The 23,348-nt window shown below is 39.2% G+C and overlaps 1 protein-coding gene across 2 annotated transcripts in view; it reads right to left on the minus strand.

The window, feature by feature from the left end:
* The window catches only part of LOC138617258 (adenylate cyclase type 1-like), a 38,504-nt gene that overhangs the window by 6,586 nt on the left and 8,570 nt on the right, over nucleotides 1-23,348 (minus strand). For both annotated transcript variants that reach the window (XM_069692070.1, XM_069692071.1), the window contains exons 4-10: nucleotides 21,352-21,463; nucleotides 6,698-6,825; nucleotides 5,631-5,789; nucleotides 4,834-4,975; nucleotides 3,371-3,526; nucleotides 253-450; nucleotides 39-136 (exon numbers count right to left, since the gene is read on the minus strand). In XM_069692070.1, the coding sequence (XP_069548171.1) occupies nucleotides 39-136; nucleotides 253-450; nucleotides 3,371-3,526; nucleotides 4,834-4,975; nucleotides 5,631-5,789; nucleotides 6,698-6,825; nucleotides 21,352-21,463 (993 nt within the window). The remainder of the gene's footprint in view (nucleotides 1-38; nucleotides 137-252; nucleotides 451-3,370; nucleotides 3,527-4,833; nucleotides 4,976-5,630; nucleotides 5,790-6,697; nucleotides 6,826-21,351; nucleotides 21,464-23,348) is intronic.

A 23,348-nucleotide genomic window follows, 5' to 3' on the forward strand; every position in this document is an offset into this window, starting at 1 on the left:
AGAAAGGGAGGAACCACAATAACATGTGGTGTACATACTGTGGTATGATGAGAAGGTAGACAAGGCCAAACAAGGCAGCTAGGATCAGAGAGAGGACCACTGCACTGGTGAAGTACTCATCAGGAACCTGGTGGTACTGTGTGATGCCAGAGACCAGGTTAGATTGAGTAACAAAATACTACAGTCATTCATTCATCTCCACAACATCTCACTGTGGTACAGTATTTTTCTGCAGTAACTTAAATCCCTCACCCTCTGCTCACGCTCAGAGCACTTATACATGAGTGTGAGGAAGTTCAGATCTGCCGTGTCTGACTCGGTCTGGCGGGCCTCGATCAGGCGACCGATGTAGCGGTTGACCCGGGTTCTGGGGCTGCTCTGGATCAAGTTAGCCTGGTTAGCGTTGGGGCGGTTCCTCAGCTTCTGGGGAGCCGTTCGCATGGCCCTCCGCTGGCGGGAAGGAAAAATAAATCTTCACTGAAAACTCAAATAACAACAGTTTGATAAATAGGCTGCAGCATTATCATATTAGGAACAAGGGTGAATAAGAGTCAACAATAAACACAGGCAGCTGATTATACTTTCAAATTAGGACATTGGCTTCACACTTAACTTCATTACTGAATGCACCCTGCTGTGTCTAACTGTCTTCGGCAGCCAAAGTGAGCAGCTTTGCAAAACATTGGGCATTGGAGCAAAGCCAGAGAGTTAACATGGCAGAGCGGATGTTTGTGTGTGTGTGTGTGTGTGTGTGTGTGTGTACATGTAAGTGAGCATGCTGGCTGAATTGTGCAGCTCAGCACAGTATGAGGGGGGCAAAATGGGGTGCAAGGATCACCAGAGTGTTCATGAGTTCATGACATGACAAGAATGTGTACAGCTCACAGACTTCATTGATTTCAACCTTTTCTTTCTTTATCTTCTTCATTGCATCTGTCCTTCCCTGCTTCTGTCTTTTCTTTCTGTCTCTGTGTTCTCTGCCTGTTGCTATATACTCTTCATTCCTTTCCCACCTCCACATATTTCCTCTGTCCCCTTCCTTCTTCTTCCCTGCCCATTTTCTGTATATTCATACTTATTTCTTTATTTCTTTTCCCGCATTCGTAATTTCTTCCCTTCTCTCTTCCCTGCTTACGTCTCTTTTTCCATACTTTCTTTTTCACTTCCCCTCATTCCCAGTTTCTGTTCAACTTACCGACCTCTTCTTTTTTTCTTTCTCTATTCTCAGTCATTATATCTCTGTCAATCCTTCACACTCTCTTTTTAGGTTATTTACATGGTGGTCTGCAGATGCTAACCTCTCCATATGTTTCATATTGCCACTCAGTGTAGCGCAGGACACATCATGCAGCCATGTCTGCTGCACCAAAAATCCTATTCATTCTACCCTTGTCCCTTGTATTGCCTACCTTCGTGCCTTGAATGCATATGTCATTTCACACAATACAAGTGTGTGTGGTCTGAATGTAAATTTAACCATCAGTAGAAGGCTTATATGTGACATAACCTGTCACCCTTTTCCATTTTTGTGTTTTATACTAATCTGCCCTCTGTCCACAATGTCAGGATACTTCATTACTGGTAATGTAGTAATAAGGGGGACGCACAATCATGTAGTGTGAAGTAAAGATCTTCTGCATGAAGCTACAACACTGAGGGCCACATTTTAAAACCAGGAGGATTATGCTTAGTCAAACTTTTTTCTAGCACAACAGCTCTTGACAAACATGTAACACCACACACACACACACACACACACACACACACACACACACACACACACACACACGCACGCACGCACACACGCACGCACACACACACACACACACACGCACGCACGCACGCACACACGCACACACACACACACACACACACACACACACACACACACACACGCGCGCACGCACACACGCACATTACTTATAAGCTTAAACATAAGTACCACAGCCCTTTGCCACCTTTATCTTAACCCTTTAAGCCCTGCATGAAGCTACAACAAGCAGGGAGAAGACTTAGTAAAACTATTATTAAAATATGGACACATATACTGATATTTACACATCTGAACAAATCTCACAAGCGTTCCCTTTATTATTAAAAATATATACATATTTTTTTTATCATGTTTTATTGTGGTTGCAGAGATATACTCTTTTTATTATGTGTATGCAATTTTCGAGCAGAGGCCTAAAAATTAGGTGTGTTTTTAAAAGGTTAATCTTAACCCTGGAATAAGCAACTAACCTTGTGGATCCAATTTTTGGAGGTGAGTATATAAAGGTGTGAACCTGTGTTGTCTGATAAAACATTGCGCACAAATGCATCTGCAGCTCATATATGTGTGAAAATATGTGTTGAAACAGCCAGTACCAGACTTGCACAGCTGCCAGGCCGCACAATATCTTGACGCACAAGGTCAACAAGTTCCTTGACAGTTAGACAAATTGCCAGTTTCACTGACAGTATATGCAGGGTGAATAGCATGTCAGTGTCTGGCAGAACCAACATACTGATCTCTTCATCACTTCAAATTCCTTATGACACTGAATCCGTCCCTTTTGAAATACCTGTACTCCTAATTCATTAAGCAAACTATTTCCTAACACAGCATCTAAAATTACCTGTTATTATTTGTGTCTTCATTGAAAAAAAGATTTAAACCTTTCACTGCAGGCAAAATGGAATATTACTGTAGTAAACCTATGTGAATGAGTTTTGGTATTCAGGTGAAAAACACCTCATGACACAAAGCTTACAATTCAGTGTCTGCAATGGAGATCGGTGGAAGGGAAATGCACAGAAAATTGCCCAGAACATCAAACTTCACTAGGAATTTAGCTGTACTGCAAGGATCACTGCACGAGGGCAATGTATGATGCGCAATGAAATCACATGGTGTAAAAATGATGGATATGGATGCATATCTTGCACATACTAATATCTATGTCCATAATTATGTGTACATTACTGAGAGAACACAACTAAAACACAATACACTTTGTTGCTCCTTTAATGTTTGCCATTTTCCAAAACTCTACCAGAACTATTTTCTATGGAGCTCAAGCTTATGTCTTAAAAATCTGTGTTGGCCTTGTCAGAGTCCTGATGTTAAGCTCATTAAAATATTGTGCGATCGCCTGAAGTGAGGCTTTTTTTTTTTTACATGAAACACATACAATTTTTGTTTTATAAAAGTACTGTAGAAAGAGAGATTCAGGTGATGTTTAAATAAAGAGATCAGGCCACATTTATGAGCATTCACAGACCCAAACAAGCCTTTACTATTTTCTCTAATGTGGGAAACTCTAGACAGTTTATCTCTTGCACGAACAAACACAGAAACGTCAACACAGACACTGAGAGTTTATACCTTATCACCGTCCTCGCAGTTCATGACATTGGAGAAGGGAATCTCAGCCTTGAACATCTTCCTGCAGTGCATAAGCTGCACTAGTAAGTAGCACACAGTTTTGAACTTCATCTTTTTGGCGGGCTTTATATCCGAAAGAATCAATCCTGGAAATATCTGTCACCAGATAAGAAACGGGAACAAGGATTAAGTCATGATACCCCACACAGTAATAAATATTATGTAAGGGTCTATAAGTCATGCACAAGCATTGGACAGTATGCTCGTGCACACATGCTCATGCACACACGCATGCAATCATTATAGTCAGGCTCAGGAATTTAAACTAGGTAGTGGTTAAAATAAGGTAGGTCAATCCCTTAGATGATTTTAATAGTTTTGGGACTCAGTTGCCCTCATTTCCCCTTCTAAAAGCTGTTTCAGAAAAAGTGATGAAGATTACATCAAAGGGCCAGAGGAAAATGTTTGCGTGTCATTTGTTATAACAAATATATTCTTATTTGATACATAAAGTTACAAACATGTCTCAAAGTGGGAGAAGCAGCCTACACAACATATCTTCAGGCCATTTCTTTCTCTGAGCCACGTCTTTGAAGAAGTTGAACCATCAGCTATGTTAAAAGGATTAGCAAAGTCTCTCACATGTCAAAGAAAAATACACGCAACTGGGATGTAACTGGTTCGCATAAAACGTAACCTATGTGCAAGCCTTATCTTTCATAACGTGAAACCTGCTGCAAGGAAAGGTAATAAGGGTTGGATGGAGAGGAGAGGAGAGGAGAGGAGAGGAGAGGAGAGGAGAGGAGAGGAGAGGAGAGGAGAGGAGAGGAGAGGAGAGGAGAGGAGAGGAGAGGAGAGGAGAGGAGAGGAGAGGAGAGGAGGAGAAGCCTGTAGAGTTATACAGAGACAAGACTGAAATTCCCTCTCCAGCTGCTTGTGGCACATCTGTTGGAGATGTACGTGTTTACGTCAATGCACTGACACACACATATCTCTGTACGTTTGTCGGACTGTGCAAATTTGAGATGAAAAATGCCACGGGCTGTTTTTTTCTTTCTCTTGATAGCCCCAGTCCAATCCATTACAGGCTGCAAGGAAGATCAGCTCAACAGCAAATGTGTGAGAGCTCAATCATATGATGCTACATGCTGCAGTCACACTATATTTCTACTTAAAGGATGGTTTGCTTTGTATATATTGGCACAGAGGTAAAAAAAAAAAACTAGTCAAGATAAGCCTCTTTTTTCAACCTAGCCTGCTCTGACTTACCATGTAGGTCCGATAATATGGATTACCATACGCAGAAGCTTTGCTAATGTGTATGTCTAGATAATAAAAGGTTCAGCTAAGGCCATGATGTAATAAATAGCAGCATCCGAAGATAGAACGACTATTGCTATCATTTTAATAATGTTGCTCATAGATACACAGACATTCCTCAACACAGAATTGCATTAAGATACCTTCCGGCGATGAGATGGCACAATAAAGAAGGTTTCGATTTCATGTTTTTGGAGGAAGGCGTTCCTTTCATGGCCATTTCCAGGCTCCACCTCATAGTCTCCGTTTAGGCACTCGAGTGTAGATCTGGTGATGTGAACTTTCCTGTGGCACAGACAGGGCAAGCATAACATGTAATGCAACTATAGTCCCAAAACCTGCGCAGCTTTGTTACAAACACTTCTGAGCGGGTCATTCGCAGAAAAGTCAAGTGCTGAAGGTGTTCAAAATAAGTTGTGAAATGTTGCTCCTGCAGGCATTTTACAAACATAAGATTGACCAAATTACCTATTCTTCAAATAGTCAATACAAAGTGCTCAACACAACTTCTAGCGGTACACAAATAATTCAGGTCTGTTTATGTGTTTCCCTTCATTTCTTTGTCCATTTAGACTCTGATCAAGATATAATACTGTTCAAATGTTGGTCTGTTTGCACTATTAGGAGCCAGCGCACACCAATCCCTTTTCCCTTTACAGTTTTAATATTTTTTTCTATGTAAACAGGTGACAATGCAGCCATGAGGTTGAACATAGTGTGTCTCTTCTGCAGCTTGCCTTGTTTCCTGATTTTTTTCTTAAATCAACTATCAGCACTTTAAAAAAAAAAGACCTGCATCAAGACATACTGTGAAGGAAGAGATGTCAGAAATATTGACACCTTACTTTAAAATAAGACATCAATTCTAAATCAAATAGACAAATGTGTCTCCACTGTAGCTGTTGTAGCTTGTATGCCCATATAGCATTCATGTACTGACCCAGGTAGTCCTCCAGCCTCCATCACGTTGGCCAGGGTCACATCATTTGACCACACATCATATTGCCATTTCCTGAGGCCCAGCACTCCACATAGTACCCGACCTGTATGCAAGCCCACACGCATGTTTAGGTTGACCTCTGTGGCCTCGGCTACTGACCTGCAGGGACAGAACACATGGAGAGCTGAAGTGAGGACATACTGTAAGCTATCTATCTATATCTATATCTATAATTAGGCAGAGCATAAAAAGACAGCACTAAAGAGATGGACAAAAAAAAAGAAACAGTGACATTAGCAATGCATTGCGATGTGCATTACTGTACACGAACACTGGTTATTGAATAATACATATGAATATACTAATATTTAATTAGTCTGTCAACTACACTTGCTTATAAGATGAAATGTGAGCATAATAGTGAAAGGATTTTTTGTTCTCATCAGCAAACCAATTAACCAAAGGTTACATCAGAGCTCTTTTTGTGTAATTAATTGAGGTCAGATACAGGTTATACACACATCCTAAATTAAGAATATAAAATCTGTAACTGCAAGCATTCTTTATAAATAGATATCTGTCAAGATGTGGAGAGAGAACAAAAACTGTTAAGAAATGCTCTACTGTGCTCCAACATACCAAAACAGACTCAGAACAAAAAAGACAGAGCATTTCTGTTTAATCAGCATTGGAGAAACAGTCTGATCTTAATTAACAGACTTTTAGTGAAGTCATGAAAGTACCTGATTTAATCTGCTTTCTAAACTTCCTTTTGGGTACCCTTTTTTTTTTCACTGCCAAACTATGTAGGATATTATAGGAAAACAAGCACTTTCCAGCTTAATAAAAAGTCAAAAACTGCAGCTAATTTTCTTTCTCTATTAAAGCCTTTACTCTTGACTAACTGTAGTTCTGCTGGCTCAGATGTTCAGTGTTAGAATTCACATTAAATGCTGTGCTCAGAATAAAAGAAAGATTAAATGGCTCTTTAGACTCTCAGTGCCTGTTTGGGATGTTAAATGAAAGTTGTTCTCAGTTTTCACCAGACAGCTTAATACAAGACTCACGTGATAGTGTCGATCATGTCTAGACCCATCTCTACACAGCAGTGGGCGTGGTCAGTCTTAGGTTGGGTCAGCCCCGACACACAGTAGTAACAATCCCCCAGGATCTTAATCCGGCGACAGTGGTTCTCCTATCAATCACAAAGACAGAATGAAGAGAGAAATATTGTCCCAAATCAGAATGAGCCAGTCATCAAAATCTAACCTTAATTCATCATGGTGAGTTTAGCTACTGTTTTAAAGCAATAATACAGCGCAAGAAGGCAGCATTCCTCCTGTTTAATCAAAGTCACACAACCGGTGTCTGAGACCAGGGGCACTTGACAGAAAAATTCTGACATTTAATTACAGTTTTTCCATTACTTTGATTACACTGATCTATATCTCGCAGTGTAATTTGTTAGTATAGCTTCAAGCTATCCGTTGCTGCTCAGTTTCCAAGGTTAACTGAGTTTACGGTGCAGGTGGTTTCAAAATTTTAACTTTGTATTTACAAGGGTGATATCATCATAACACTACAGTTTACAATGTAAAAAGCATGTCAACTCTGAATGTTTTAGGGCAAAATACAAGTGAGATACAGGTGAGATAAAAACTCTGCCTTTCATCAGGTCAAATTATTAGGGCCTGAGCACCGATGGTGCAAAAGCCCTATTGTTATCCAAGGAATTATTATTCTTTTCGTTCCTTATTTTTCTCCGTAAATAACTGCATTTCTGGCGGCTTTATCATATTCAAAAACTGATGAAAGTTGGTGCACGTGTGTTTCCCGGCGAAAAATTTCATATTTTAGTGGAGTCGCGAGTGGACTTGGTCAAATGGCTCGCTAGCGCCCCCTACACAGATGCCCCGGCAAAATCGGTGGACGTGTATCACACCGAGACGTACAAAAAAGTTCCATTGCACCATTATGTCAACTCAACAGGAAATCCGCCATTTTGAATTTAGTTGCCATTTTTAACGATTTGCACATGTTGTACTTTGTTTAACTCCTCCTAGAGATTTTGTCAGACTGACTTGAAATTGAGTTAGTTCACTCTTAACATGTTTGGGATGAAACGTTATCAAAATAATTTGTTTTCATCGATGGGTGTGCCCGTGGTGTGGCAGCTATTTTGAGCATCTCGCCATGAAACTACAAGTTGCTTTAAATCTTATGTACATGGACCAACCTTCTCCAAACATTACATGTATGAAAGCAGTCCCGCATTGAAGACACCTGTATGGTAAAATTCACTGATAGTCACAGCGCCCCCTGGTGGCAACTGGAAATGCCATTTTTCATACTTTCACATGCTACGTCGAGCTGGTTGATCACATGAACCTAAAGTCGGGTCAGAATAGCCTAAACATGTGGTTGATGATATATTGAGAATTCCGTTCGACTTTGTCAAAGAGCTTCGCCATGGCGATGTGGCAAAGTTTGATGTTTCACTGTGACGCAGGAAGTCGATATTTAAGGTCAAGGGATGCTTGAAATCACATGAAAAGTGGCACATACATGGTGAGACGATACATCTGATATGTGTTTTGCGAATGTACAAAAAAGCCTCTTGGCAGCATGACCTCAACTCAACAGGAAGTCTGCCATTTAGAATTTAGTTGCCATTTTTGGTGAATCCCACCTGTCATATTTTAACAAACTCCTCCTACAGACTTTGATGTACCGACCTAAAGTTTTGTCTGTCCTATCTTAACACCTGGGAGATGAAAAGTTATCAAAGGAATTTGTTTTCGTCCAACGGTGTGCCCATGGCTTTGCGGCCATTTTGAGTATCTCATCATGAAACTACAAGTTGCTGTAACTTTTATTTACATATTCCAATCTTCCTCAAACATTACATCCCTGATAAAAGTCCAGCCCTGAATACACCTGTATGGTAATATTCGCTCATAGTCATAGCGCCCTCTGCTGGCAAGTGGAAATGAAATATTTCCTACTTTCACATGCTTCATTGAGCTGGTTGATCGCATGAACCTAAAGTCGGGTCAGAATAGCCTTCAGACATTGATGATGATATATTGAGTTCATGCGACTTTGTCAGGAAACGATAAAAATATTAAAACTGCAAGCGGGGATACGCGGTCCATCGCACGCTGCACGTCGGGGAGCCAGCGTCCCTGACCCACCGGCTCCTCAACATGCACTGTGCGAGGGCCCGCATATCACTGCTTGCAGTTTTAATACATATATATAATTTTGTGAGGATGGCTTAACATTAGTGGTAGGCTTCTGAATTTGTGGACAGGCAGGATATCTTGTCCAACAATCAGCGTATATTTATCAAGATTATATATGTAATATCATATACAGTATGTAATACTTTGAAACATTGAAATATAGTGAAAGAAGGTTAAATGCTGCTGTTGTTGTTTTTTTTTTCAATTATCCCAGTGGTGATTCAGACTTCAAGTCTGACAAATTCCCAGAGGTGTCTTGAAATTGGGTAAAATGCGAATGTCCGGGTGTCATGGAGCTAACACCCTCTAACACAAAAACCCTAATTCATCTCAGTGCTGCAATATGTCTGGTTTAGCTAACTGTTGCAATGGACACAAGTGTCCTTCTTTATGTGTCATGTCAGATGGGATCTGGTGGGCCACACTTGCTTTTTCACAAGACTTTGTAAAAGTTTGTTGTGTGAAGCAAAGATATCAAAAATCATTTAAAGAGTTGTTCAACATTTCGGGAAATACACTTTAATACTTTACACATCTGTATAAATATGAAGCTGAAGCCAGGAACTGGCTAGTTTAGAAACTTTTCCTTTTCCTCATTTCTAAACTTTGTGCTAAGCAAAGCTAACAAGCTGCCAGCTGTAATATCATATTTACTGTATGATAATGGTTATTAATTTTGTCATCTAGTGAATTTGTCCATTTCCCAAAATATGTAAGTGTGGCTTAGAGTCTCTTTACTTCTTTGCATTTCAAAGAATAATCTGTTGACAGAAATTTCCTTATACTCATAAATAACCTATGATATTTCATACCAGTGTGATTGTTTGACAGCATAAACATACATAACTCGTAAGTGACACCACTTACTGTGTGATCATACAGTTTAGAGCAGACAGATGATGGGCAACAGAAAGTTGGCTTTTTATCATAGAAGCGACATGGACATGCCCACTATATTTATAAAAATGGACAGATATAGGTAAGATGAACCTGAATGTGTATAGCACATGAGGTATACAACTTCAGTTTCATGAGTGAAACAAGAGCGCATAAGAAAGGTGATTTTAATATCCATGTTGATAACCCCCAGGACAGAGGGTCCATAGAACTATGTGGTGTCCTTGATAACTATGGTCTGACTCAGCATGTGACAGGGCCCACTCACAACAGAGGGCACACTCTAGACCTAATCATCACCAAAAGTCTAAACATTTCCAAAGTTGCTGTGACTGATGTTGCACTCTCCGATCATTCCTGTGTTTTCTTTGAGAGTGCTATCTCTTTGCGCACAAATGTCCAAACCGAGGTTGTTACAAAGTGTTACATCTCTAAAAACACCAGTGAACTATTTATTCAGGGGTTCTCCTCCACACCATCCCTCTCTTGCATATCAGTCAATGAGCTTTTAGATAGCTTCAATTCTAAAGTGAAAAATGTTATCGATGCCGTTGCACCCACTAAAGTGAAGTCTGTCTCTGGTAAGCAAAAGTCTCCTTGGAGAAATGGCCCTCTGGTCAGAATAGAGAAATGAGAGTGTTGAAAAGCTGAACGCAGGTGGCGAAAAACAAATCTCCAGGTTCACCGTGACATCTATAAAGAGAGACTTCACATTTATAATTTAGAACTGAGAAATGCAAGGCAGTCCTTCTTCTCTGACATCATTACCAAAATCAGTAACAATACACGCGCCTTATTTGCTACTGTCGACAGGCTAACAAACCCTCCAGTGTCAGTGGCTGGCTGAGCTTCACTCCACCTGGGCCATGCTATCAATTTGCCTCCTTTTTCACTGACAAAATTTAGAAAGTTAGACAAGCAGTCAGTGCCTCCACACCAACCACAGGATATGTGTTGTCCCCGTCTCCAAATAATATCCACTCAAATTTCATGGCACAATTTCATTCAATCAACCATGGAAGCCTTGAAGACATTATACAACATCTGAAGTCCTCCTCCTGCTGCTTGGATATTCTACCAACACACTTTTTAAAAAATATTTCTAATTGCATCACCACTGATCTTTTACAAATTGTAAACACATCCCTTCTCTCAAGTGTCTTCCCACAGGCCCTAAAAACTGCAGTTATTAAACCACACCTAAAGAAGGCCAATTTAGACACCTCAATAATGAAAAATGATAGGCTATAATATCAAACCTCCCATTTCTAAGTAAAATAATTGAAAAAGCTGTTTTTCAACAACTGAACAACTTCCTGGCTGTTAATAACAGTTTCGATGTCTTCCAGTCAGGCTTTCGACAGCACCACAGTACTGAAACTGCTCTTGTTAAGGTTTTCAACGACATCCACTTAAACACAGACAGTGACAGAATTTCAGTCTTAATATTACTGGATCTCAGTGCTGCATTCAACATGGGTGGCCATGACATACTACTAGACAGACTAGAAAACTGGGTGTTTGTGTCATTAGCTAATTACACATCAGAGCGGACTAAAATGACATGTGGTGTTCCCCAAAGTTCAATTCTGTAGCCTCTTCTGTTCAACATCTACATGCTTCCACTAGCTCAGATCATTGAAAACAACAAAGTGTGTTATCATAATTATCCAGACGACACAAGTTTATATAACTATATTGCCAGGGGACTATAATCCCATACTGGGATTATGCTGGGTAAATGCAAAGATAAACAAAGATAAAACAAAAGTCATTGTTTTTGGGGCCAAGGAAGAACGATTGAAAGTCAGCGCTCAGCTTCATTCACTGATGTTAAAAACCACAAACCAAGCCAGAAATCTAGGTGTAGTTATGGATTCAGACCTCAATCTGAACAGCCATATCAAGACAATTACAAAATCAGCCTACTATAACCTGAAGAATATATCAGGGATTAGGGGATTTATGTCTTAACAGGATTTGGAAAAACTTGTCCATGCATTTATCTTCAGTAGACTCGACTATTGTATCGGTGTGTTTACAGGTCTCTGTAAAAAGTCAGTCAGAACACTGCAGCTGATTCAGAACGCTGCAGCTCGAGTCCTCACTAAGACCAAGAAACTGGATCCCATCACTCCACTTCTGATTCTTTACACTGGGACAAAGAATCCACTTTAAAATCCTGCTGTTGGTTTATAAAGCACTGAATGGATTAGGGCCAAAGTACATTTCTGATTTCCTGCTACCATATGAACCATCCAGTCCCCTCAGGTCGTCTGGGACTGGTCTCCTTTCTGTTCCCAGAGTCAGAACTAAACATGGAGAAGCAACGTTTAGTTTTTATGCTCCACATATCTGGAACAAACTCCCAGAAAACTGCAGGTCTGCTGTGACCCTCAGCTCCTTTAAATCAAGACTGAAGACTTTTCTTTTTGCTGCTGCCTTTCACTAAACCAGATTTGAGGATGTCTAAAACTGCACTGTAACTTGTATCCTATTTTTAGCTTGCTTAATGTTTTAATCACAATTTTTAATGTCTTAATCACTGCTCTTAATTGTTTTTAAACATCCTTTTCTTTTGCATTATGTTTTGATGCTTTTAATGGTTTTATTTGAAGCACTTTGAATTGCCTTGTTGTTGAAATGTGCTATACAAATAAAACTTGCCTTGCCTATAGCAGACACGTATGTGGCCAAATAAATCAGCAGAGGCGCAAATCCAAATGGCAAATAATTTAAGATAAGATAGAATAAAACATATATGAGAGTGCTCTGTGAGACATTTATATTTCTTGATCATCATCTCGTGGAAACTCATGAGGATTTGAACCCGTACTAAAATGGCTCCCACAATGCAGTGCCAAATCAAAGGATCAGTCTCACTTTAGGGAATAAGGTGAGTCACTCTCACTCTTTCGGGACAATAAGCAGCGGCATGAAAAGACGGCTTACAAATATAACCCATTATTAGAGGATATGAGCAACGAGACATTCATTGTACCGGGGAGACCAGGTTACCGTGGGCGCCTCCTCATAACCGTTTATTGTTTCCATGGAGGTAATGGGAATGCTGGCCACGCATGTGAAGAGCACAAAGACTCATAATTATGCACATCGGTGGGCACAAGACAAGACAGATGCTCTATTTCTAACATGGAAGCTTCATGAGTTTCAGCCTAGCAGGATAGCTAGGGCTAGTTCGTGGGATCCACAGTGTTTGCCTTGTGTAGGTTTACCTGCTGTGGTCATGCTTGCTCAATGTCATGGAAGCAAATATGACATCTATGTAAAATATATTCTTAAGACACAAACCTAAGGAAAGAGCTCAATGTCGTAACCTGTTCGCTGAGCCGCTCTTGACAGTTTTACCCTGGGAAGACCATATTTTGGTAAAACATTATTCTGGTTACAAAATTCAAAATTGAAAGAATAACTGTTGATTCAAATGAAGATTAAACATTCTTTCCAATCAGTAATCAGACACATAGATAGACTCTGCACCATTATATATACGCACAACATAATTATACACATCAATATTATTATTTCATGTTAACTTATATGATTTTCACACAATGTTTACTATATTTGTAGTGCAAATATGATCTTTTTATGGTGTGTGTTTCATACATATTTACTATGGCACCTGTCTCTGAAATATAAGGAAACTACAGTATTGCATACGTGTGTTGTGTATTTTACTACAACAGTGTATACCTATTTAAAATGCATACTTTTATTCGCATGCCATATGTATTTATCTGTATCTTGTTTTTACTTTCCTCTCTGGTTTGTTCGTAGTGCTGCTGTTAAACCTTTGGCCTGTTTGTGTATTGGCTCTCTTGAGATACACTTGACAACATTTTGTTAAATTCAGTGACATTGAAAGAAGTAACTGATATATGTTTTTCAGCTCATACTGAGCTATTTAAATATGTGTGCTGCTGTAATACTAGATGGTTTTGTAAATAGTTAAAAAGTGAACCATAATTACATTTATCGATTTTTCAATACATAAACTCCATAGGTGTGTTTAGTTTGCTCAAACCTAAAGCCTAAGGCCTCATTGTAAAAAAAAATATATATCCAGTGCTTTTAAAGTCAATCACAACAAGAGGTACCCTATAAAGTTAATTTAATGAATGTTATTTTATGTAATCTTTTTTTTTTATATATATATATATACCAATTAAAAAATATAAGGTCAATGGAATGAGCTCAGTGCTGAAATTAACAACAACATATACTGTATTAGCTTCAAATTACTTTTGCCCTAAACACTGAAAAAGCTGAGCTTCCTCTTATTTTCTGCTCTTTTGAGACTTCCTTCACTCTATAATTCTCAAGAAAAGGCTACTCTGAGCAGAAGTAAAGTCTGAATTACACAAAGAAATCAAGCTTATTTACATGATAAATTAAATTTGGTGTCCTCTGGGCTGGATCTTATGATAATCACTGATACAGCAACTATTAAGATCCTTTAGGATGACACTTCGATGCTCATTTTCATTTGACAAGAAAACCTTTCTCATTGGAACAGAGCCACTTAGATCTCTTCAGGGTTACTCAGGGCAAAGTGGGGCAGGAACAGATGGTGCCATAGTGAGGCATGGCTGAAGCTACAGGAAGCAGGGAAAGCCCTGTGACTTACACAGTCTCCTACTTTTCCTGTGCTAATCTGCAGAGTGAGGGCTTAGGAGCTGATTCAGACCCAAGCAGGATTACCGCTGTCATGTGACTGAAGCATTGTGGGCAATCTTGGTAGTCATCAGCATAGAAGAAAGATGGGCACTGTATATTAGGGAGAGGTAGAGTTTGACACCTATTTACAATTTCATTTAAAAAGGAATCTTTGTGTTATGTTTTCAGTGAGGTCTAAAACAAATTACAAGCACCACCCTTCAGAAATGTTATGCAGTTGTGTTACCAGGCTGCTAATATACAGTATTCCACTAGGCTTGCAGGAATGCAAATTAGAAAACAATTAAGTTTCACACAAACAGAGGGAGATAAAAATGGAGAGACACAAAGACACAAACACAGGGAAGGGGAATCTTCAATAAACGATAATGAAGAAAAAGATGAGCCAGCTGAGAGTCGCAGTTCATTTCCTACAAGTCCCCAAAGGAGAGAGCGGTACACACTGTGCTTTGCCTTTGATACAAAGACAAAGATCACTGCTGTGTTGATGGGGCTAAAGATTAGAACCTCCACCTCTGTAACTTTGGAGGGTTGAAAGGACATAAGACAGAAGGCGTGTTTGCTGCTATCTACGTGTGAATCCGTTCTTTGTTTGATCACAGTAACAGTACACCAACTGAAAAACATCTTTTGCTGATTCTAATAAGTAGCCACATGATCTTGTGCATTTTATATCAGCATTTCATATGCTTGACTACATTTTTTTCGAGCTACATGGCTAGTTGAAGTATTTCATGTCGACATGTCATCAATATGGAAAAACAGTGATTTATTACAATCTGTTGGGCAAACTCTTTAAGAGTGCTACAGAGGTTCTCGCCACATTTCCCCCTGCACCATTAACTTCTCTCCATCTCTGCCTATCAGTGGATATTTACCTTTTAGTCAGCAGCTATTTTATTGATTTGAATTCATTACTGTGCAACAACAAATTAAAAAATATATCAACACTTCCTCCACCCACCACAACCGGGTGGGTTGGAGCGAGTGGGTGTTCAAGATCTGTTAAGTATTATTGTAGTTATATTTAACCGGCAAATAACAGATGCTCACTGTTCGGAGGCTATTTTGTTTGAAAGGATAGCACTTGTTTTCTGAACATTTCATCCAAATTGGAAACAAGGAGCACGATTTTCTTGGAGTGATTATGAAGAAATCTGTTGAAATATATTTGAGTGGTCGTTAGCATACTTTTGGACACTTGCGCCTGCAGTATTTGTAAGTAATATTGCAAACACATACAGTACAAACACAGTGAATCAGATCTAAAGCTGAACGCTGATTTTTTTTCCCCGACATATTCCATGTATATCATCTTAATTAGTTGTGGGTGATTGTGATACAGCAGTCATGACAGTATAGCATCATTGACCATGATGAAGTGAAAGTATAAGTTCTCTATGAAATAATAGAAACTGAATTTTTGATGCACAATCGATTTATATAAAAAAGAAAAACTATTCAATGACACAATATTTCTGGAAGTTTGTAATTGTATTCCTTATTAGCTTTTGGTTCATTACAGTATTATAAACACATTATGACCAGCATGACTGTGAACATTGTCACTATAGTTTCAGTAGTCTGGGGACAGCCTTTCCATGAAACCAGTAGGAAGCTGAGTGGTTCTTTTAATAATGAAACTGACAATTTGTAGATAACTGGAAGGTTCAGTCATACTTTGCCCTAATAGGGCAAGTTATCCATTACAAATTTACATTTGAAATCCACAGATTTTATATGGTTTTTTTTTGGCTCTGGAGGAAACATTGTCAAATCTGATAAATTACCCTGATTAAGATATATTTTTTGTGTGGGCTTAAAGAAAACGTTTTCTTCTTTTAACAACAGCTTCATACACTAGGATTGCTTAGTTTAAATGATCTGACAAAAGATGGCAGTTGTAACAAAAAAAATCTGATAACTCATTCTCTGGTGCTTCAGTATTGATAATTACTTAATTTTGAAGTTTAAGTTGCTTCATGGTATGTTCACTCTGATAACAACCATCGTCAAGGTGTTTCTTTCTTGAAACAGAAGTATTTTTATTCTCTTATACACCTCTGTTATGAACCCAAACTGGCTTGTTTTGGCTTGGATTTTGCTTCAGTCCACAGTATTTAGCACACAGGAGTCTGAGGGAGACGACAGGACCTGGTGGTGATCCATGCATCTGCTCATGAGACGAACCCAAACAGGGATATTTGATTGTGTTTACACCCAGATTTTAGTTTCTGGCAGACAGCTGTCACCATGTGGGCAGTGAACAGTTCCTGTTCTCAGTTTAGGAATAATACAAAAAATTGTCTGCACAGGATTTTGTATTATACACAGTATGCCTGCAGATGTACAAAGCCATTTGGGCAGGCCTTTAAAAGCTATGTTTTTTCCCCATAATAGTTTACTTGGGAATATTTTAAGTCGTAGTTCCTTTTTTTAATCTTTACTAAAATCTTTTTCGGGTATTAATCTTTGCTTAGTCAGTTCCTCTACTTCATGACATACATATCATTTTTAAGCCAGAGGGAACTGTATGGGCAGTTGTCTGTCAGATATATTGGGTGAATTGTTCTCCTTTTAAATATTCTGTACAGTGGAAAAAAGAAAAATGACTCAATATGGGAGTGATCTAAACTCCAGCACCCATTCATGAACTGTACATGTAGCGAAGGTTATTCTGTGAGCTTTCACACTCACATGTGAGTGAATGAAAAGGAAACTGTAACTTGTCGAGGAGGTACGACACAGTAGATAGATAGATACATCATTGAGCCGTCCTAAAAATGGAAACATGAAAGAGGGAGAGAGCGCGGAGAACCAGAGGGCATAAAAGACACAGTTGAGGGAAGTAGGCTGCATGTCAATCAAAAAGCTGAGAAACAAGGAGCGGAGGAGTCTGAAAGCTGTGATGCAAGGAGGTGTTGCAAGAGGAGAGAAAAGAGAGAAAAGAATGAAAAGCTTTGTGAAACCCTGCTGCGGGAAAAAGGAATGACACACAGACACAAAACCTCATGCCGTTCAGAGCTATTAATGTTATATAGCACCACAACCACCATAAATTAATCACAGAGTTCCTCTCAGCCAAAGTTGTGCGAGGATGCTGGACAGACTGTTAGAATCTCAGCCAGGGAGAGGAAGTGTTTATAGAGTGAGGGGGCCTCAACGACACCAGTTGGTGTGTCAATTTACATCTTTGTCTTTCAAATAAATGTGTCTCATCTATTAATGTCTTTAAAAACATACATTATTGTTGTGAATGTGACTCTCCATTGTTGCCTGTATTTCCTGTAAGCATCAGTCAAGTTTGGACCATTTCTACAGTACAGTAAACTCTGTCACTTCAACCATGTATGGAATAATCATTGTTTCCTCTGGATTTCAATCTGTTTTTTTCATCGCTTCAAAAAATACCAGGTTTGTGTGGTGATAAGGTTTCAAAGCTTTCCTGAGATGCACCCCTTGTCTTTGGTCTCAGCAGTAGTCGGCAGATTCTCACCCCTGGTGGTGAAGAGATATAATTGAGCCTGTGTTCAGGTGGGTGGTGGGAATCAAACAGCAAATACTGATCAGTGAGTGGGTTTCCTGTAAACTTCAATTTTCAAACTTACTTCTACAGATCAGTCCAAGAAAGAGTGACTATTATTTTGTATGTACCCTATTATAATTTCTTATGCTGCTGCCCACTGAGTTGATAGGCTCAGTGAAGAATCACACCTCCAACAAGGTAATCCAGTTTTATCACATACATTACAAACAGCATCAGTCGAAGAGATCTCCTTCGTTCTTCTTCAACATAAATGTGTTTAACAGTGACAGTCGATGGTAAAATCAATGACTAGCCTTTATCTTTTGGTAGCAACCATTCTTGTACACAGAACAGAGACCTAAACCTGACATGTGGCTTTAAGACCTGGTTTGACAAAACCAGAACTTCTACTGTTCTACTTCTACAGATCTGGATCTGATCAAGGACCCACAGCTTTTGGCTTCATTTAAAGGTGTATTGTATAGGATTTAGAGGGATCTATTGGTAGAGTGTAATATAATATTCATAATTATGTTTTCATCTGTGTGAGATCACCTAAAATAAAGAATTGTTGTGTTTGTATTAACTTCATAACCCGCCATGTTGCTCTGCTATGTTTCTACGGTAGCCCAGAGCTGACAAACCAAAACACCTGCTCTGGAGAGGGCCTTTTGTGTTTTTTGCAAGTTTCGTGGCCACTATAGATTCTCCTAAATGCTTGCAAGGGAAGGGTGAGTCAAGGGCAGCTAAATCTTACACACTGCACCTTTAAGTCATTCATTACTGACTTAGCTTATCAGACAAGACATTGGCTTTACCTTCTTTAAATCTGGGCATTGCTTATTCCTTTGCAATCCAACAGGAACAGACAAAAATGTCAAAAGAGCTATGCAAAATAATATTCAAATATTAACAGTGGGAAAAGGGTTGCTCATATGGAAAAAACTAAAAAAAAATACTTGTCACCAAACTCTGTAGTTCAACTCCTCAACTTCAGGCAGTGCCTTACTTTCTTGCCAGCTGGAGCAGGCCCAGGAAACACTAAGCCCATTGTACGCTACCTGGCTGTCATCAGAGACAGACATAGCAACTAGAGGTGAGCATCATCATGCATTTAGCAGCTAAAGGGACAAGTGTTTATCTTTAGATACCAGAGCTAAAAGTGGAGTCATTATTGAACCTACATTCCCCAGCGGTTGAAAAACACAACTTCAGATAAAAGCTAATGTAGCTCTGTGTCAGATAAGTAAATAGGTAATTTCACTGACATGCTAACATGTATAACTTTGCAAAGAAATAAATCTATTTTTAGTTTCCAGCTTGTTTTTAGCTGCACACAACTAAGAATACAGAGGATAAAGATGGTAGTACTGAAATATTAGTTTGACGTGATCAGATGTACACTTTTGGTTGCACAGGTGATAACTGTGTTTTTGTTACGGGATGGTTGAATAGAAATAGTACATTCACTCTGTAAACATTAGAGTTGATTGATATGGTGATATAGATGAAAAGTGGCAAGCAGTTCTTAAAAGTTCAACAATAAAAATCATATTTTTATCTAATGGCTAGGATAACATGTAGTGACTATGTTTGAAATTCAGAAACTAGAATGAATCTTCTGGCTACCTGAGGCTAAAAGCAGATGACACCGTGGTCAGACTCAGTGAGTGGAAGCTATTTGATAATGCTCGGCTCAGATTTGTTGCCTTATATTCATTTGTGTTAAAAATTTAGACAGCAGAGAGAAAAGGAGCCTTGGTCTGCTACATTCACAGCACTTTAGCAGAACACTTTGTTCCTGGGCCACTTCCCATGCAGCTTGACAAGTCCAAAGAGTGGACAGGTGGTGTGGGGATGGTGCTGGAATAGTATTATGAGATGATGCCCAGTGGCCATGTGGCATCGCCCGCTCTTCGTATGCAACGAGAGGAGTCTGCGTGCCCACAGTGACCACAGCTATGAGTCACTGGCATTGCCACTTCCTGCCAAAGTGGATCAGAATGAGTGGGGCTCTGGGTCAGGGCAAGGCTAGAACATTTGATGACAAGTTTCATGACTGGGGACAGCCTTTCAGTGTAATATGAGGCTTCCGGCTAGCAGCCAAGCAGAGATCCGACCAATCTATTCAGATGTAAGGAAGAGAACGACAGCTCACATCACAACAGAAAGAAATTTGACATAATTCAAGATATCATTTCTTCCAGACACTTTCATCTACTTTAGGGAATGAAAGTGAAACTATATAATTTGAAGCTAAATTAAACTAAATGTGGCATCTTTGAAATTAAGTCAAAATGCAGCTTTCGATAGGACAATAGTTGGGTAAAAAAACTGAACCAAGAGTAATTGGAAAGGCAGTCACAATTATTTGACAATTACAGGTCAAATGAGAGTCACTCTTTTTAGTAACTTGTGCCTGTAAACAAATAAGTTAAAAATAGAAGGTATCGACACAGCCAAATAAAACCTTCTATGAAAGCAAAAAAGGGTTAGTTGTAATCCCGTGGATTAATGGATTTGACATAGGCATGTGCCTAGTGTAAGTAATAGAGGCCAGATTACATGTAGCTGTGACGGGGTGATCCACAGGAGCTCAGGGGTTCAACCTTCTCACCAAACAAAGACAGTTTGTGTCAGCCAAATTCAAATCGCAATTGATGGACCATCTTTTTTTAAGAGATGTGTTGACTCTGAATAATTTGACTTTACGTCAAAGGATACATTATATTTTGATTAAAAAATGTCATAATACCACTGCTGATAGTGTCATATTATAAAATAGATTAACTGCAAAATTCACAACAAAAGTTGAGCGGATTTCCAGCACCTAAATCGCAAAGAGTAATATATTGACAGATGGGAGAGCTGAAATCTTTTCCACATGCAAACCAAGAGCAATTGGGACAAGTACAACTCTGCACTCCCATCATTCCTTTCATTCACACAACTAAAGAGGAGACAAGGTTTAGCCCTGGGTCAATCTGCCTGAGATTAAAGAGGTCTGTCAACTCTTCCTCAAATGAAGCGCTTGATAATCATATTAAGCATCATATGGGCTCCCAATATTAACTATGACATCATGCTAAGCTAGTGGCATGTGCCAGCAGCCTGTGGCCAAACACAGACACAGACACAGACACAGACACAGACACGCACGCGCGCACACACACACACACACACACACACACACACACACACACACACACACACACACACACACACACACACACACACACATTGTTGTGTTAAACTTTGGACAAAGACTATGCACAGAAGAAAAGAGCAGGTTTGTATGCCAACAGTGGCTGTAATTGAGGGATGGGTCTTGTAAAAAGGGAAACGGACTCACCGTGGCGAGCTCATCAAACTTCCCAAACAGCTCATTTAGTAGTTTAACCAGCTCCTGGGCTGTGCACTGGGAGGCCAGGCTGGTGAAACCAACTATATCTGCAAACAGGATGCTGTAACAGAAACAGAAAAAATAATATGAGTCAATGCAGGTTATTTACGACCGCATGTTAAACTGTATCAAGGAAACAAGATTATTGGGTGCCTGATCAAATTAGCTCTCAGAAATTTGTCTAAAATTACATTTAGGAAGCCTGAGGCAAAGTCAATTTGAACATTCTCTTTGGATGATGTGTAAACTAATCAAAAATTTGAATTAATGACCTGCAAAAAAAATAAATAAAAATAAGCGTGAGAGAGAGAACCTGCTCCATTCTCTAACTGACTGGCAGCGCAGTCAAGCAGAGCAACTCAAAATAGAAGCAGGAGTATTCTCACGGGCATCAGAGAGGAGACATGTCCTGTTAGGAACTGAAGAGGAGCCATTCTAGGATATAATGCAACCATCAAGGTGCTGTCACGGTCTCCAAGTGTACTTGTATTTCCTTTTGACTAGCTGCATAAACAGTAAGATTCAAAGGGCCAGAACTGAACTGAAAACTATATATTTTTTAGTAAGAAATCAGCATAGATATCCTTAGTATGCGATTTGGTTAAAATTGTATTCGGCAAAAAGAAGCAATTTAAGTTTTATTTAGTCTTCTGCCTTCATAGTGGCCATAAATTAATGTCTTATGAATTGAACCACATGGAAGTTATGACAAAATTTGTTCAAAGTCATTAAAAACCACTGCTCTCCAATATTAAGTGAGGAAACTTTGAAAATATCAAGAATTATAAACAGAGTTTGGTGTGTTTTTCGAAGTGACCGCAATTTTGATTTCAGAAGCCGTGGATGATGATGGGAGTGTTCACTGTGCAGCCATTTTTACCTTCAGTGAGTGTGCAGTCGGAGTACCGGTCAAACACTGAATAATTTGGCAATCAAATCTTTTAAACAATGTTTTTTTTATTAATTGATTCTTGTAGTCATTGAAAAGAACTTTGCACACCACTAACTGGATGCAACATATCTCTATTACCTTGTATTACAGGCTAACTTCACCCAGTCAAATCAATGAACCACAAAGTTCGCAGTAGAAGAGCAACACGCTTCAGTTGCACAAGTTGCAGTCTGAGAATAGTTGAACGTCAGTAGATGATTCTTGCTGTCTCTGTGAGGAAAATGTGTGCATAAAAGTCACTTTTACGAATAATATTAAGGTGTTGTTCTGGTTTTTGAAAAAAAAAAAAAAATGGTCGCTTCTTGCTGTCGTCACATGGAAACCACACCTGTAACTGTCAGTAGTTTGGCATAGAACAGTACCTGGTTCGAACCACAAGCCCACAGCTGGAAGCCTGACCTGAAGCCTGAGATTGATTCTCATATGATTGTATAAGTCCAACTGCTTTTCAAGGTAACAAAAAGTGTGAAGAGTATAAACTTCAGCTTGACTAAACTTTGCATTCAGAGAGTTGACAGACTTTTTCACCTCTGTGCCATATGAAATTTGTGCTGATTACCATATTTGATTATAGCTTGACAACATGTCTTGGAGGTGAGGTTACTTGTGTTGAAAACAGAAACTTTTCTCATGCAGGATTTGCCCTAGCTGCTGTGTGGCAGTGGAGGGTGTGATGGGATTAGTCAGCAAACTCTGACTGTCCTGAACAACTTGTCTGTCTGCAGCTCTTGACTGATGAACAGACTGTTGCCTTCATGTTGGCTCAGTTTTCAAAGTGTGACAGAGTGCTGGATCTCTAAGAGAGAGCTGCTAAATGTCATTTTGTTGTCTCACAGATGTCCCTGTAAAATAAGGGCAGTGGTTTGTGTTAATATTTGGATTACCAACCATCTGTGGCTGACAAATATTTGGAATCTTAAATATTGTGTTAGTGTAAACACTTAAAAAGTTTAAATTGAAGAAACCCAGAAAAAAATTAAATGTTGCAATGATG

The sequence above is a fragment of the Brachyistius frenatus genome, unplaced genomic scaffold (assembly GCF_029030835.1).
Source record: "Brachyistius frenatus isolate BFR_SWC_R1_liver_20210118 unplaced genomic scaffold, ASM2903083v1 Contig_12, whole genome shotgun sequence".
Taxonomy (NCBI): domain Eukaryota; kingdom Metazoa; phylum Chordata; class Actinopteri; family Embiotocidae; genus Brachyistius; species Brachyistius frenatus.